This window comes from Hirundo rustica, chromosome Z (assembly GCF_015227805.2).
Source record: "Hirundo rustica isolate bHirRus1 chromosome Z, bHirRus1.pri.v3, whole genome shotgun sequence".
NCBI lineage: Eukaryota > Metazoa > Chordata > Aves > Passeriformes > Hirundinidae > Hirundo > Hirundo rustica.
In genome coordinates, this window is record NC_053488.1 from 74,649,565 (window position 1) to 74,667,176 (window position 17,612).

The window sequence follows — 17,612 nt, forward strand, 5'->3', positions numbered from 1 at the left end:
ACTTTTTCTCTGTAGTAGTAATACTGACATTACTAGCTTAGTTCTTACTTTAGCAATCAGTGGAATAAAATGCATGAGAAGTAACCAACCTTTGGACATAGAAAATAAAATAAAGATATTAAATTAATTTGAGGAAATGTCAGCATTTTTTAGTTATTCAAGTGGGAACATTTTCCTAACATGTGGGCACAGTCCTAAAGTTATCTTTTAAAATGATGCAGTAATAGTTCTTTGTAATGTACTTGACTAAAAATTACTCAGTCTGGATGACCCAGTTCAAAGCAGAGGAACTGATTACTTTTTGTAACAGAAACTGAAATGTTTACTTCAGTACTAGCACAGGTTATGTGAATACTCTTGATTGAAAGCAGAGCGAGTTGAAGTGGCACTGGGGCACTGTTAGTGCCCTTGGTGTCCCATTGCGCTGTACCAGCATTGTATCTGAGTCAGGAAGCTGAAGAGCTGTGAGGCATCACAGCTCTCATGGTGCTGCACAAACAGCTTCCTCATGTGATCTGTGCACCGTTGTCAGTTAGAAGTGAAAATAGTCAATAGCTACGATTGCATTTCTTACTCCTTCTCTGAGCATGCTGTATTTTTCTTAACGAATGCCGGCTAGTTCTTTGTTAGTACGAAGTGAATGTCATTTTTGGTGGAGTTTAAGTACCTCTTGAAGCAATGGAATTCAGCCATGTCCTTCTTTATCACCAACATTTTTTCTATAAGTCGAATCTCTTATTAATTGTGCCTGACATATGTTCAGTATAACTATCTTTTAAAGCAGAACAAAAACCATTACTCTTCCCAAAACATGCTATACTATGTCTTGTCCTCATGTTTTTTTGTTCTATTTTCCTTAAAGGTATAGATTTTAAAACCTAAAGATGTTTAAAAAAAAATAAATAATATGATAGGCAGTTTTTTCCGTTTCCAGAAGCTTGCTTAGAAGTATGAAACTTGGTGCTACAGCAGGTCAAAATCATCAATGAGTTCAGTTCCTGATTTTCTTTATATACTTGGCTTGTCAAGTATTACACTAAACTGAGCTTTCCTTTTATAGGTGAAGTCTGTGCATGACTGAAATCACAACATTCAGGGAAATATTGTCATCCTCATGGTTATATTTCTGCTTAAAACCTGAGCAAGTTCTCAAAAACTGTGTTTTGCTGCAAATGAGCAGCTTAATTGTTGATTATCTTAACAGTTGCATATATATAGTAAAAGTTCAAGTGTGATTCAGCCTTGTAGTAGGGCAAGAACAGTGAACTCTACCAAAACTATAGTACTCAGTAAACGGAATAATTCTTCTGAGATCCACTTTGTAACTATGGTGGAGGATTTAAATTAATTAATACTAGGATTAGGTTTGGCAGTCTATTTTAAGTGACCATTGACTCCACTGTAAAAATAGTAATAGTAGTAATTAAATCTGAGAACCTTGAACATGACTGCAATGAGTTTAATTTCAATTTTTGTGTTTGTGATGATATATAGTTAGAAAATAGATTTCAACTGTCAGGTTCTGAAGGAGGGCAAATTGTGTCTGCTTTTGTGATAATTGTTACTGAATTTTCTCAGGCTAACAACTTCTAATACTCAAAAAGAAAACCATCTCAATGTTTAAATTTTATAGGTAAAGAATGCAGTCAATTCTTAATTTTGCTCTGTTGAACCTTTCTGAAAGCTTTAACCCTTCCCCCATCCTGAAAATAGCAATTGTCTGGAGCAATTGTAGGTTGTTGCATGTGCTTTTGTAGAGTTGGCCATTTTCACCTGTCTGATGTGCAATCCCTGAAATCACCTTACTTGTCCATGCACCTTGAAATTCTTAAAGAAATTACTGCTTAAGAACCCATTCTCAACCCAAAGAAGTCACCTATTGTGCCTCAGTTGCCCATGAAGAGGTGGTGTGGTGAGTTCAAATAAATGTGTTTTTTAATTTAAATATCTTATTCAAGAGCTGTGACATGTAAAACATACTAAAACATCTTTGTATTCACTAGTGATTTTATCAATATCTCATATGAATTTGCAGCTAACTTAGCATTTGTGGTGTTTTTACTAAAGTGAGGCATGCGCTTGATTGCCTCAACACAAAAGGACACAACTGCCAACCCCAAAGATTCAGAACACTTACGGCAGAGCTCATGTTCGTTTTGCAGTTCTGCACAACATGTTTGTTGTGCAGTTCTGCAAGCGAGATTACAAATAAGCATTTAGGGCAGAGAAAATGCTTGCTTGAGGCAAGAAGACCATTTCATGATAAAGCAGTCTTTTAGCTCTCTGAATCAGTAATGATGCCTTTGCTCTTCTGTAATTTGGGAAAAGGAGCTGATTTTGTAAATAACACAGCACCATTTCAGGGCAGTAACTTTACTCATACCTCACTTGCCCTCTCACAGTCAGGTCCTGTATTTGCAGTACCTTCCCATCAAGGAAGAGAAGAAGCCCATCCTTTGCAAAGCCATGCTGATTCTAAGAAAACAAGAAGGCATGTATCTTTAATCTCTTCACAGTTATTGACACCCAGAAAACTGGAACCATCTGGGACCAGAGGAGGAAAAAGGGAAAGAGAAAGCTGGGTCCTTGACACTCAGATTCTTTGACCTGTACAGAGGTGCAAGCTGTAAAACACAGAAGTATTCTGGAGCAACTCCTGGAAGTGACTCAGGTGCAGTGTTGCCTGAGAAATGCTGCAGTGCTGTTCTCAAACTGCCAAGCTAGTACTGGAGTTTGTAGAACTATTAGTTAGACACAACTGAGCATGTTATATGCTGTGAATTCACTGCTGTTGCTCTCCCCAGCTTTTTGTCACCCAGTAGAACCCCTCAGGCACAGAGTACTTGTGATTCAATGTTTTTGTTAGTCCTGGCCCTTAAAAAGTTATGTATTTTGAGTGGTGTGACTGAAAGCTGTTTTTTCACAGAAACCAACTTAATGTCCATGAAATACTGCAGTGATGTTTTCAAGGACTTGCTAAAGCGTATTGAAATATCCTTGAAGATATAATTAATGTATGACGGTGTCAAATGAATAATGAAATATCATTATTAAAGAGAAACACTGGACTAGTGACTATAAATTCTACTGTGTTTAATTCAGTGATAACTATGGTATCTACTCAGTGTGGGAACTACTATTCTTATTCATTGTTTAAGTAACTGGATGCATATTTAGGAACCTAAAATAAGATTTTTATTTTGCAACATCTCAACAGGCATCTCTGTTGTCAGAATTCTGTAGCTAGACTAGACTAGTTGTGGTCTGGGTGGACATAGAGCCAGAGGGAATGCTTCATTAAATTTGTTATAGAGATTGACCTGAAAGAGATCAGTAAGGGAAATCAGTCTGCTAAGTCAGAGCAGTTGACATCTCCAAGCAATTAGAAGGAACCACAGGGGAAACAAAAGGAATATTTCTTCTGTCTGAAGATAATGACATCTTCATGTGTAGTAAAATACATCTTCACAAGTCCCGTTGGCACTTGCTCTAGAAATAGTTGCTACATGGGTCACTGTGAGCTTCTGACATTTTTTATCTGCTCTTCTTCCCCCTGCCTTTGTTTTCAGCGAAAGTGTGCTGTTCAAAATTTAATCCTTTGCCCATGATTTTCTTGAAATATGATGTATGTGTTAGTTTACAAATACCTTATGCATAAAGCAGTTCTGCACCCACAGGTCTTTGGAAACCTGGGTATGTTAATTTTGAGTGTAATTTTTTTTTAATTGACTAGAGTAAAAGTACATTATGAGCAGTTTTGAGATACAGAGTCATCTACTAGTACTCTATCTTGTTACAAGAACTGTCCATCAGGTTAGTGTTCTAATGGAAATATATCCTCTAGTTAAATGAAATTGTTTCCTCAACAGAAAGTGACAGCATGTGGAGTCCTCCAGTAATGCTGTGTTGTGTTATTGATTATATTAATAAACCATTTGGAAAGGGGAAGAAATAGTGAGGTTATAAATCTTGTTGTGACTACTGAATTATTTAGAATTATATGGGAAAAAAACCCCTGCTATCAATTGTGGTAGAATAAAATGTAAAATCAAAAGAAATGCCCCCAGAATGAAGACGTGGGAACCTTTTGTTATGCATATAGTGTTTTAACTTAAAGTGGTTATAGATACTTTAAGGGGAAGAGATTGTGAAACTACTGAGGCTCGCAAGAGGATTAGGTTGGAGGCACAGCATTGTCTGAAAGTGTAATGTTTATGAATTGTGAAGGACTGCACTTTGTGTCAGCTCTTGCTATGTTGGCATTATAAAGGCTGTGTTCTGGTCCTTTGTTTAAATTTAAAAAACCCCAAACTTGTACACAAACACACATATGTATATTCCAGCATGTATTCATATACTGCTTATGTATACGTACTGAGAATGGAAACAAGGATTATCATAATAAAAAGACCAGTGATTTCCTCTGTCTGTAAAAGAGAAAACTATCAGGAAGAATAGGTCATTAAAACCAAGAATATCTTAGAGAAGGTTGAAAAATTATTATTTCTTCATCTCATAACTTGAGTGATGTCAAAGTAGAGATTAAAAATGAAATCACTAAGCATCAAAGATTTTTCTGCACACAAGTTATGGTTAATTTATTAATCATGTGTGCAGAACAAACATATTGCCATGAGGATATTAAAAAAAAAAAAAAACTCTTAGAATAATCTCTTAGAATACAAAATCCAAACTCTGTTTAGATATTTAGTTAGCACTGAAGAATATCCTTAAGTTCTAAGCTGTGCAGAGCTAAAGACAGTAGGAGAAACATATGCTACTTGACTAAATGGATTCTTAATTTGATTCCAGAGAAGCTGGTTTTATTTAGCATTGGAAGAAATAGAGTGGAGGAATAGGTGAAATAATATTTTTAAACTCTCTGTACTGTTAATGAGAATAGGAAAAGGTGAAGAGTATTGTATTTTTTTTTAATTACAACTCAAAATACATATATGTATATACATAAAATCTGAACTAGGCTATTCTTTTTTTTATACTCCTAATTGTAACAGCATGTTGTAATATCTATCATAGTAGTTCTCTTTGTCTTTCTTTGATTCTAAAGACTTTTGAAGATTTAATTAGTGGGGTTTTGTGATGGATCTTTCTTGGAATATTCTTGCAGGGATTGGAGAATGCTTACTTTCACTTCAGTCTCATACTTATATATAAAAGCACCTGTAATTTCTCCTGCCCTTTGATGCTCATTGTTTTAAAGAAATGGTGTATGTCTCTCTGCAACAACTAGAAGTAAAGATACATATAAACCTTACTTTTCTTCCCTTAAAACACACACTGCGCTTCTAGAAGGCAGTAAGGGCCCAGAAATGACATTTCAGTGTCAAGGTTCAGCTCTATCCTTATTTGGTCTTCTGTCTCTGTTCCTGCTCAATTTGCAAAAGGCGTAGCTGCAATATTTAGCTATGTTTGTGCAATCCTCTGGTGCTTCCACTTTATCTGATGCTTCAGATCACATTAAAATCTCTGCATAACAGATGGAATTCTTGTTTTCTCAGTCATTTCCAGCTCTGATGCTAATATATGCATAACTAAATGCTGCTTCATTCCTAAATGAAGTATCAAATGTGTCTGCTCTTGGAATGTTTTTGTTATTCTAAAATAGGTAAATAGAAAATTTATACAATCCTAAACTTTTCTGCTTTGTGCTTGTGTTCTGAGTAGAATTACTTCCTATAGTTGTAGATGGGTTATAATTACTATTGGCAGGTCTAGCAGTCAAAGAATAAAGAAAGTCTGGTCAATATGATGTGGTTTGCTTCATGGTGATCTGAACCTTTTTCCATTTGACAGGAGTCCACAAAGAGAGGATCATATTATTACTTGCCATACTTTTTCTGGGGTCATGCAGCATTGTTCTCTTTACTGACAGAACTCAGCAAAGGAGAGTAACTGCCACCTTCTGTGGAAGTAGTATTTGGCATCCTACCTGGTCTGTGTTTTTTGGCTCTGGAATTTGCAGCAGCCAGATACATGAGACTGTTTTAAGCTGCCACTTTTCTGTGCTGTATTGTTAGTCATTAATATGGTAAGGAAATATCCGATTATTGGAAGTGTACCAAGTTGTCTCAATGCATGAAGCTTTGAATGGGTAGTATGGTTCAGATTAACAGTTTAGAGCTGATAGAGTTTGACAGATAGATTTCAAGCAAGTTCTGGAGAGAGAAATGTAGACAAGTGTTAAGAATTTTATCCTTGTGAGAGTCTGGGAGCCTTGTGCTTCCTTAACTCTACTTCTGTCGGTATCAATATCATACTCTAGCCTTTATTACATGGGTTGGTTGGTCAAGCATAATCATCTGTGAGTCATGTATTCACAATGTTAACTAAGTTTTAATTGGTGAACTTAGTTATAAAATACCCAGAACTCAAGAGGAAGCAGGATTGGGCTGAAAGTCCAGAGGTGAGGAGTTGTCATTTTTACAGTCTCATTGCTGCTAACATATCTGCACATTTGTGTCTGTGAGTTTTATTCCTGTGTCAAAGAACATAATGAAGTAATGGGATGTTACTTATAAAGGAGACAATGAAATAAGATACTAAGTTTCTGAACTATAAGCTCTGTTTCATCACATGGCTTTTTAGAAGTCAGTTCTCAATCAATAGAATATGCTGAGTTGGGGAGACCCACAAGGGACCATGAAGTCCACCTTCTGGCACTGCCCAGGATACCCCAAGAATCACACCATGTACATGACAGTGTTGTCCAAACACTACTTGAACTTTGTCACACTGGTGCTATGACCACTTCCCTGCAGAGCCTTTTCCAGTGCCAGACCACCCTCTGGGGGAGGAACCTTTCCACAATATCTAACCTTAACCTCCACCCCCTGGCACAACTTAAGGCCATTCCCCTCAGGTCATGTCACTGGTCACTGCAGAGAAGAGATCAGTGCCTGCCCCTCTTTTTCCCCTCACAAGGAAGTTGCAGACTGTGATTAAGTCTCCTTTCAGTCTCCTCCAGTCTGAGCTGACCAAGTGCCTTCAGCCGGTCTTCACACAGCTTCCCCTCAAGTCCTTTCATCAACTTAGTTGCCCTCCTTTGGCCACTCTTCAAGAGCTTAGTATCTTTTTTATATTGTGGCACCCAAAACTGCCCCCAGCACTCGAGGTGAGGCTGCCCCAGTGCAGAGCAGAGCAGGACAATCCCCTTCCTTGCCTGGCTGGTGATGCTGTGCCTGATGCGCCTCAGGACAGGGTTGGCCCTCCAACATGAGGCCACTGCTCATTCATATTCAGCTTGCCCTTTACAGTGACCCCCCAGGTCCCTTTGTACAGTACTGTTCTCCAGGGTTTTATTCCCCAGTCTGTCCATACATCCAGGGTTTCCTTGTCCCAGGTGCAGAATCCAGTACTTGTCTTTCCTAAACTTCATACAGTTGGTAATGGCCCAGCCATGTCCTTTGTTGACTCTTCTCTGCAAGCCTCTGCCTTTGAGAGAGTGAATGGCTCCTCCCAATTTTGTATCACCACCAAACTTACTTTGGGCCTTTGAGTGTTGTGTCCAAGTTGTTTTTTTAAGATGTTGAAGAGCACAGGACTGAGGATGGAGCCTTGTGGAACCCCACAAGTGTCAGGTCACCAGTCTGATGTCACCCCACTCACTGTAGCCCTTTGTGCCCAACCCCATGAGCCAGCTGCTCATCAACCACATGATGTGTTTATCCAGCTGTGGGCTGGACATCGTCTACAGAAGGGTCCTGAGAGAGACAGTGCAGAAAGCTTTATGAAATCAAAAAAGACCACTGGCTTCCCTTGATCAGCCAGGTGAGTTATCCTGTCCTAAAAAGTAGTCATGTTGGACATAAATGACTTTCCTCTCATGAAGCCTGCTGGCTGTGATGATGGCTGCAGTGTCATTCAGGTGTTTCATTCAGATTTCTTTCAGAAGTCCCAGAATAATCTTCTCCAGAATTTTACCAGGCACTAAAGTGGGACTAACAGGCCTGTTTCCAGGGTCATCCTTCTCTCCCATCTTGAACATTGAGACAACCTCAGTCAGCTTCCAGTCAGCTGGGAACAGCCCAGATACTCAACATGGTTCAAAAATAATTGAGAGAGACCTTGCAATGACATCAACCAGCTCTTTGAATATTCTTGGATGAATCCTGTCATGAGGCCACATAGATACATGAGGATCCAGCTGGAGTAGCAGATCCCACACAAATTCAGGGTCAACTGGGAGTTTATCATTCTCAGAATTCTCCCAGATCTGGGAGAATTCTCCTCCAGCTCAGGGCGCTGGATCCTTCTAAGCCCCTCACCAGTGTGAATGACACAGGCAAAGAAATTATTAAACTTGTCATGTGTGTCGTGCCACATAAGTGCACAATACATGCACAATGTCAGACTCAGAATGGAAGTTCATAGAAATTACTTTATCAAAAGTTCGTCTTCTCTCAGGTTGTGCTTTGCCACATGTATATGAGAAGGGGTATGTTGAGCTGCTTGGAGCTCTTTGTAACTTAAAAGAACATACTCCTAAGGTTGCTGTGTTGCTCCTGCTACTGAAGCTATTCCTGTTGTCACTACATAGTTTTGTAATTTTCTGCTTAAATCCTTGGCCCTGAATGAGTCCATGTTTCTAGGTTTGAAAGTTCTTGTTTTAGTTGCTGTTAATAAATGTTGATAGATGGCTAGACACTGGTCCCAGAATGGAATCCAAATTCCCTGGTATGCATTCTACTACTACAGGTCAGGGAATATAAATGTCGTTGGTATCCTCTGTGGACTGTTCCTCTTATTGGATGACTTAGGGAATCTTACTATTTCTCAAGCTGTAAAATCTTGATAGTAATGCTGCTTTAGCAGGGGTTTGTTTGTTGGTTTACAGCAAAGCAAATACAGGAACGAAAGCTGGTCCTGGACCAGGAGCTCTGGTCTCTAAAAGTATTTTTACCTAACCACCTTTGGTTTGTTTGGACCTTCCTGTTTACTGTACTGCTGTGGAAAGTAGAGCATTATGTCTTCTGAGCACACAAGACCTTCAATAATTTGCCTTCTCATTTAGAGGGAATATTTGAAATAAAAGTCCTGGCTTTCTGCAGCATCTTTATATATAAACTTCAGCTAAATAGAGCTATTTTCTATGAGTGCCAGAGATAATAGCTGTTTAGCTCCTTACTAATCCAAGTCTCAGCAAAACAGAAAGAAGACTTAGACAAGTTCCTACAGCTATGTTGAGAGTTTGTCTTTTGGGGTACTTTGCTCCAGTTATGGTTTCAGTATATTTTAATGACTGGAGCAATTCTATTCATTGAAAAGAAACCATGGAACAGAAACTGTGGTATGTCTCAAGGATACCACTTTGTGTGTGAAAGCACCAAATACAGAATTGTGGGACCAAAGTGTGCGCACACATCAGGTAGAGTACTGTGTGTTCACCAGTAGCCCAAACACTGATGCTCTGCATAGTTTAGAAATATTTTTCTTAATGTTACAACATATTGATCTGTAATCCAATCCATGTAGGACAGTTTGATGTCATTTGCCTAGGGGTTTCTCCAGAGAAAATAATGTGCATTGCTTTAGGAAGCAAAGGGTGTATTATTTCAGTGATTTTTTAGTTTGTCCTATGTATCCTACTCATACTGGTTTTAAAACATTTATGTGTGATAATAATTCATGAATAAAAGTAGTGTCTTTGGTAAACTAAATTATCTCAGGAAGGTGGATGACTCAAATATTTATTACAAATTTTTTGGGCCTTACCCCCATGAACAGCGATAAAAAGAATGGCTGTGCTAGTTTCTGCTAACCCAGGGTAACTACTAGAGAGTGGAAGGTTTGACAGTGCAGTTCATTCTTCTCTCTCACCTTAGAAAATGAAAACTTTTATTAAGTGTTGCACATGGACTCTTTTGTTAAGAAATCAGATTTAAGTTAAATGTAAAGTGGCATTATTCAAGCACACATTTGAGTACTAAAGCTCTTCTGCATAGTATTGGAGAAGTCAGAGGGTTTTCAAAATATAAATAAATATTTATGGGAATAATTTAAGTTTCTGCCTAATTATTTGGGACAAAAGGACAAGTAATCTCATGGGCATTGTTCCAGCTATGGGACTGATGGTTTCTTTAAATGCAGGGTAGTTAATATGCTGTGTTTGACAAGCTCCATGAAAATAATTTTCTGCTTGGCTGTGACTAAAGAAGTGTGCCATGAGGTAGGCATCTGAAAGGAAAAAATCCAAAGTAGCTCAAAAGCAGTTCCCAGGCAAGACATGATAGTGGCAGCCTGAGTTGTCAGGCATGACAGGAGAGAATATATTGTTGGCTTCCGGAGGGATCTGTCAAGGTGGCTCCAGTTTGCTCTACAGCCAGGAGTGTATTGGGTTACCCTACAGGTCTTACTTGTGACTTGTATGCATGTCAGGGTCTGGCATTTGATTTTGCATCATTTACATTTGTGATCCAAACAGATCTTCAGATGCACATTTGTACAAAGAGTTTCTTTTCCTCTCCATAGTAAATCCTACCCTTTTTCTCTCCTGCCTGAACTACCAGAAGTCAAAAGGGAGCATGGGCTTACAGAGACCAGCCCTGTCCCTTCGGGTTGTTTGGATGTGAGGGCCTTTGCATAAGATACTTAAACTGTAGTTCACCCATGTTACTTGGCAGAATGGCCTAGCTGGCCTCAAACACTGCGTATCATGAATCTATATACACTTGTCCACATAACACATATCCCACTTCTTCCTATAGAGCTCTTGTTCTCACCATAGAATCATAGCCAGAGTAATTTAGGCCGGAAAACACCCTTAAGATCATCAAGTCCACCACTAAACCATTTACCTAAACTCCACATCTCAACACCTTTTACGTACCTCCAGGGATGGGGGCTCAACTACTTCCCTGGGCAGCCTGTTTTAGTGCTTGGTGACTGTTTTAGTGAAAAAATTACTCTTGATACCCAATCTAAACTTTCCCTGGCACAGCTTGATGCCATTTCCTCTTGCCCTGTGTCTTGTTACCTGGGAAAAGAGGCCAACCTCCACTTGACTACAGCCTCCTTTCAGGCAGTTGTAGTGAGTGATAAGGTCACCCCTGAGCCTCCTTTTTTCTGCAGGCTAAAGAACTCCCGCTCCCTCAGCCACTCCTCATAAAGCTTCTGTTCCAGACCTTTCACCAGCTCCATTGCCCTTCTCTGGACAGACTCCAACACCTCAGTGTCTTTCTTGCAGTGAGGCATCCAGAACTGGACAGAGAACTTGAGGTGTGGCCTCACCAGTGCTGGGTATAGGAGGACAATACCTGCCCTGCTCCTGCTGGCCACACTAATGCTGATAACAGCCCAGGATGCCATTGGCCTTCTTGGCCCCCTGGGCACAGCTGGCTTATGTTCAGCTGGCTGCCAGCCATCTTTATAACTTAGCTTTTCACCTATATTCAAAGAAAAATAAATATAAGTATCTGCTATCTTCTTTATCCTTCTATTTTTAATGTAAACCTGTAACCCTCTCTACTGCTGGCCCTCCAACAGATGGCGTTGTTAGTAAATGTAGTGGTTTCACGTTCACTAAATTTTGGTCTTGGTACTTACTCTTTTTGTGGGAGAGAGACTAGGAGAAAAACAAAGCAGGCTCAACCTTAAAATTAACAAATAGTTTATTAACACACACTAAAATAATAGAAAAAAAAAAGTTGGGAAAAAAACCTAAAATGGAATGAAACTTCAAAAACACTCTTCCCTCTCCTTACAAACTGTTCACTTTCTTACAAAACAACATAAAGAGACAAAACTTGTAATTTTCAGTCAGTTTCACTATCTGACAATAGACTCTCATCAATTCATTAGGGGAAGAGTATCCTTTAGAGTCATGGATCCCACTGACAACTTAGAACAGTTCTCTTGTGGGTTTTAAAATTTCACAAAAACAACCGCCCGGAGAAACCTGCTTTTGTGACCCTCCCAGGAGCAGTTTCCCAAGCTGCTCATGGGTCATGAGTCTTAGACTTTTGCATACTGGGGTGTCACCTTTTAAAGATGAATAACTCCAAAGCAAAGGATTCTTCACCTCAAGGTACAGAGATACCTTCTCACTTCTTCACTGACACAGGGGGCTTCTCATCTTTATCTCTGTTCAAGCATCTTATAGGATTAATATTATTTAGTTAATCACAAACACCTTTGCTTAAATCCTCACACAAATCAAAACAATCATCTCCCCAAATGCATATTTTTCCCATGATTTAAAGGAATGACTTAAATATAGAGTTCATTTCCATGGCTCAAATAAGAATAGAACAACCAGCTCTTCAACCCTCTGTCTTAATAGTCTTTTTACTCTTGCTACTGACTTCATTCTGTTGTTCTTTATGTTCACTCTGTCCTTTCTTTCTCTCTCAGAGAAGGGCCAAGCTCTGGAAGCTTCATGTTGCTAAGAAAGAGTTAAATCTGCTCGGAGTCTTTGTCTCTCTCTCTGTAGCTCCTGGTGTTAGATGTTCAAGGCCGAGCTGATGAGGGAGGAAAAACTCATGCAGAAACATCAGAGATTGGAGCGCTCAGGCAGCCCAGAGTCACAAAAAACCCAGGCAGGATCATAAATGCCTTCTCAGCCACCCCTTAATGTGAATGTGGTGGCCTAGGCCCAAATGGTGCCCATAGCTCTTATCAGGGCCCAGCAGAGATCTCTCCCTGCTCCAGGGAAGTCCGAAGAAAGTAGCTGTTATAAAACAGCAACCTCTCCTTCCCCCCACTTCACCCGGGAGCCGATGGAATCCGGCCAGGCCTCAGGCCAGCTCCCATTCCCCAAAAGGGGGGAGCAGCAGGCCCAGCTCAATGTTACCTGTCTCTCTCTGGCCAAAGGAAGAAGGAAAAGGACCCACCTACAGGAAATTCATGGGGTTTTATATGGTACTTCGCAAAGCTGCAGCTAACAATTTCAATGGTCAGAATAGATGTCAATATTCTAACTACCTCTCTGATAGGTCCCTGTCTCTTCTAAAGCAATTCCCAGGTCCTGACCTGGAGAATTATTTTACATTTTTCTATAACTAAAAAACCAAACTCTACTAACCCATGACAGTAAATGAACATGATACAGAAGTTTTCATATGCACAAAAACAGATTAAAATTTTTTGCAGCAGTATAGAGCCTTTCATTCAAAAAGGACAAAATGTTTTAGGAACTTCATCTACAGCTAAGATCTAAGGAATGTTGTTTTGTCTGATATCTGTTTATCTCATGCCATGTTTTCCACATAAGCAAGCAGAGGCATAAGGATTTATAATAACAGTATAACTGAAAAAGCATTTCAGATGTTTCACCTTGTAACTTCTCTTTGTGGGAAATCTGACTTTCTTCAATAGTGCATTTGGTGGTTTGGACTGGCTTCTAAAGAACTGTTTTGTAGAAGTGGTACTTAAGTAGTGTTCCAGAGACTGCATTAGATAGAGAGCAGCTGAGGCAGCTGAGTAGGCTCTTTGCACTTTCAGTCTGTGAATAAAAGAGGTCTCTTCATAGAGGTAGAAATGGAGCAATGATAGATAAAATTTCTGCAAATAATATTCTACAAATAATAGTTCTGTTTGGTGTAATGCAGGCCAAGGTAAAACTGTTTGTCAAATTCTTGGTTTATTTTGGATAATAGTGTATATGTATTATACAGATCCAGTTTGCAGGACTCACTTCTACAAACTATTCCTGAAGAGGAGACTTTAATAATGGGAATAATTGAATATTTATATTGATGTTTAGGATTAAGATAAGTCCTTATTAAGAAAAGTCCTTAGTGTATTGCACAGGGGAAAAGGACCCTAAAAGCTATGTATTAAAAGCCTTTGCACTTGGAAGTAAGCAATATATTAGGAAATATGATTGGAAAGAAATGCATCTTTGAATAGGCAGCTTATATCATTGGAGGCTTCCTTACCTCTGCATTTTCTGACATACCAGGGCTCCAATCTGATTTGGAAGTTGCTGATTTCCTAGAAGCATTGGGTCAGATGTTCAATGTCTTCATTATAAACTGAAAGAAATTTCTCCTAAGTAAGGCACTTGCATTAGGCACATATCAGGTACAAAGGAAATCTGTCATGAATGTTGTATTATGCAATGTTCATGCATTAAAAATGGTCAAGAAAAATATGATGGAATAGCAGATGGGGGACTTCACAGTATTTTGTGTCCTCTTTTACACTGCATTGTGAATTAGTGTTTTCCACTCAAATACCCATACAAAAACTTAGTTGGTGAGTGTCACTGTATTCTACTGATGACTGTGTTGGACTTGATTCATCATATTACAGGAGGAACTGTAGCAAAGCTTTGTGGTAATGACATGAGGAGGTGCAGAATTAGCATCTGTATCAGTTTTAATGCTGTTTGCAAAGAATATGAATGTTTGATTTTTATTTGTTTTCCATACCAATTTTTTTTTTTTTTTTTTTACTTTTCAACAGGATCCACTCTGTGTAGCTATGAACTACAGCCATCAGAATACACTACTGATCCAAGGGCTGCCAAGTTATGTCCTAAATATCCTGTTCCAGAGAGGTAATATGATCAAGTTGTCTGATTTGGGGTGGAGGGAGCAGAAATTTGTTTTGATCATGACAGTTCTTTAGAAAATAACAACACATGTTCACTCTTACCAGGTAGATGTTTTAGTGTATTATTGTATATATTTCTAAAATTCTGGTTTTTTAAAGATAGTTAAAATAACAGTCAGAGAAAAACCCAAATTATCCATGTGTGTGTTACTGGAACTATTGAGCTGATATCTTCAAATTCTCTTGTCTCATGTGATTGACACTGTTCTACGTATCAGCTATTTTACTGCCTTTCACCCTATCTATAGCCAGGTGCCTATCAGCAATGCAGATCTGAGACAATCATGGGACATTTTTAATCTTTGTGAGGAAAAATTATGTAGGACACACAGCTCTCTGCAGCATTCACTTCTTGTATCTTGCCTCAGACAGCCAGATAGATGCAAGTTGCTTCAGTTTTCACTCTTTCAGTCTGCAAATGACTATTATAAGGATAGGCAAGTACCAAAAAGAGGGCTGTATTTTATTAACAGATCATTTTGAGGTTTATTGTTTTAAGTGTTACGTTAGACTGCTGTTTGTGAAATAGGATTGGAAAGTTCATAGCTTCATAAACTCTTCTAGCTATGCTACCTGGACCTGTGGAAATGAGCATTGCTGAGAAAAGTGATCTGTTAGCTATTGTGAACATCCTTCTGTCAGTAATTGCACTAACTTGAGAAGAGCCATGTTGTGTGTTCTCAAAATTTAGCTTCTCAAATATACTCACTATTGTGTGGTAACTGCAGAGTCTGTTCTTATAGTTTTCTGTTACCTTTTTTGTAAGTGTTATATTTGTGTCAGTTCTACAAACTCTGATTTTAAGTCTCTCTTGCATTCATGGTAGCCCCTCCATTGAATAATTTTTTTATATTATAGTGACAATTAGTGGCAGATGGAATATTTTTTTTCATTTTCCCCATATAGATTAATATTCATGCAGCTAGCCAGCTGTTACAGCAGTAATACAAAAACAAATGAAAACTTCAGTGCCAGCTTGCATACTGAAAAGGCTTGTTAGTCCTAGTTTTTGCCAGAATTATATTGACTTCTCATTGTGTGTTCCCATGTCATTCAGTCTCAATGAATATGGCTTAGTAAGAAAACAGAAGGATATGTGTCAGAGCTCTAATGATGTCATGTAAATTCCTCATAAAAACTACCTCATGTTATTTTAAAAAAGCTATTGTGTAGGTGGAGTATACTTTTTGATATGGTATTACTAAAATGTACAATACGTTTGAGCATTTTTGAGATTGAGAAGTCTGAACTTAATGTCCTAAGGCAAAAAAGGCCAACTTTGTATCTGGAAACCCCTGGTTTTCAGGATTTTATAGCTAAATTACTTGAGTAAGTGTAATTTGAAGGAGAAATGGAATCCTGTTGAGACAACCTAATGAAAACCCAACATCTTGTAGATTGAGACATTCAGGGAGAACTTACCTAACAGTCTCATTTGATGTGTGTCATGGTTTTACCCCTTCCAGCAACCTAGGCCCCCACAGCCACTTGCTCACTTCCCCACTAGCAGGACTGAGAAGAGAACTGGAAGGGTAAAAGGTAGAAAGCTTGTGGGTTGATATAAAGGTGGTTTAATAGGGGGAAGGAAAGCTGCATACGCAAGCAAAGCAAAACAAGGAATTTATCACTTCCCATGGGCAGGCAGGTGTTCAGCCATCTCCACGAGAGCAGGGCCCCATCACATGCAACAGTTATTTAGGAAGACAAACACCATCACTTCAAACGTGCCCTCCTTCCTCTTCTTTCCCCCTTTTTATATCCTGTGCATGATGCCATGTGGTCTGGAAGATCCCTTTGGTCATTTGGGGTCACCTGTCTTGGTTGTGTCTCTTCGCAACCTTGCATGCAGCATGGTTGTATGAAAAGCAGAAGAGGCTTTGGGCATGTATAAGCCTTGCTCAGCAATAACAAAAACATCTCTATATTATCAGCCCTGTGTTCAACACAAATCCAAAACAAACTCCATAGCAGCCACCGAAGAAAATTAACTGTACCCCAGCTGAAACCATTAAAATCTGTCAAGGGTTTTGAACCCTCTGATTCCTATTAGTTCCATGGGATGGAGGTAGCATATGGTGGGAAGATTGTCCCTTGATGTTTTCTTTTTGATGACCAGGATTCTTCACAGCCTTCAGCTGAGGCTGCCAATGGACTCCTACCATCCATCTTCAAGATACTATGTCAAACTTTGACAGAACAGTGTAGTCTAGCAGCGCAGTTAACAATATTGTGTTTCTTCCACACCCAGCTTGTATCAGCCGCTGCGTGTTTCGAGGACCTTGGAGGAAAACATGTCCAGTCCCCTGTAGCATTTATCTATAAACCACCTGTGCCGAGCTGTGCCAAAGAACTGCCCTGTAGAGGTTATAAAGAGCAGCTAGCAGTGGCATTCCAATCAGACTCCCCTTCCCCTCCCCTCACAGAGGTTGCTGTACTACTGTACATACACAGGGGTAGAAGTAAGAGGAAAAACCTCTTTGATATCTAATGCTTGAGTAATCTGATAGGTCTCTTAACTTCATCTGAATGATGCTTTAAAAGTACAGCTTCTGAGGCCATCATTTGCTGACTTGAACTTTATTTGTTCTTGTTTATGATTAAGCATCATGTTACTATTCTTAGAAATTTGTGACTCCTTTTCAGTAGGTAATATACCAAGATATAATCAAGACTTCCTATAAAATAGCACAGGTCATGGAGAACAGATCTATTATTGTGGGTTTTTATTAGGACACTACCTCACCTACTCATTCAGTCCAGAACTGCTGGAGCAGATGCAGATCTCAAAAGTGGATTCTCAGGAGTCCCATTTACTCAAGAAAGCTTGTAGGAAACACTAACTTTTTTTTTTGTTTTGTTATTAATTAAAACAAACTTAACAATTAATTACTGCACATGAAAATAGGTAACTGAAAATAGGGAGTGAAATTGCTTTAGGTTAAGAGATATTAGATGACTAATACAAACTGATTCAAAAAGCATGTTTTCTTCCATTGAGATATATTTTGGAAGAATACTTTAATCCCATTAGTGCCCTT

At 39.0% G+C, this 17,612-nt stretch overlaps 1 protein-coding gene across 4 annotated transcripts in view; it reads left to right on the forward strand.

Moving 5' to 3' along the window:
• The window catches only part of SLC44A1 (solute carrier family 44 member 1), an 82,975-nt gene that overhangs the window by 26,521 nt on the left and 38,842 nt on the right, over positions 1-17,612 (forward strand). For all 4 annotated transcript variants that reach the window (XM_040089873.2, XM_040089869.2, XM_040089870.2 and 1 more), the window contains exon 5: positions 14,425-14,518. In XM_040089873.2, the coding sequence (XP_039945807.1) occupies positions 14,425-14,518 (94 nt within the window). The remainder of the gene's footprint in view (positions 1-14,424; positions 14,519-17,612) is intronic.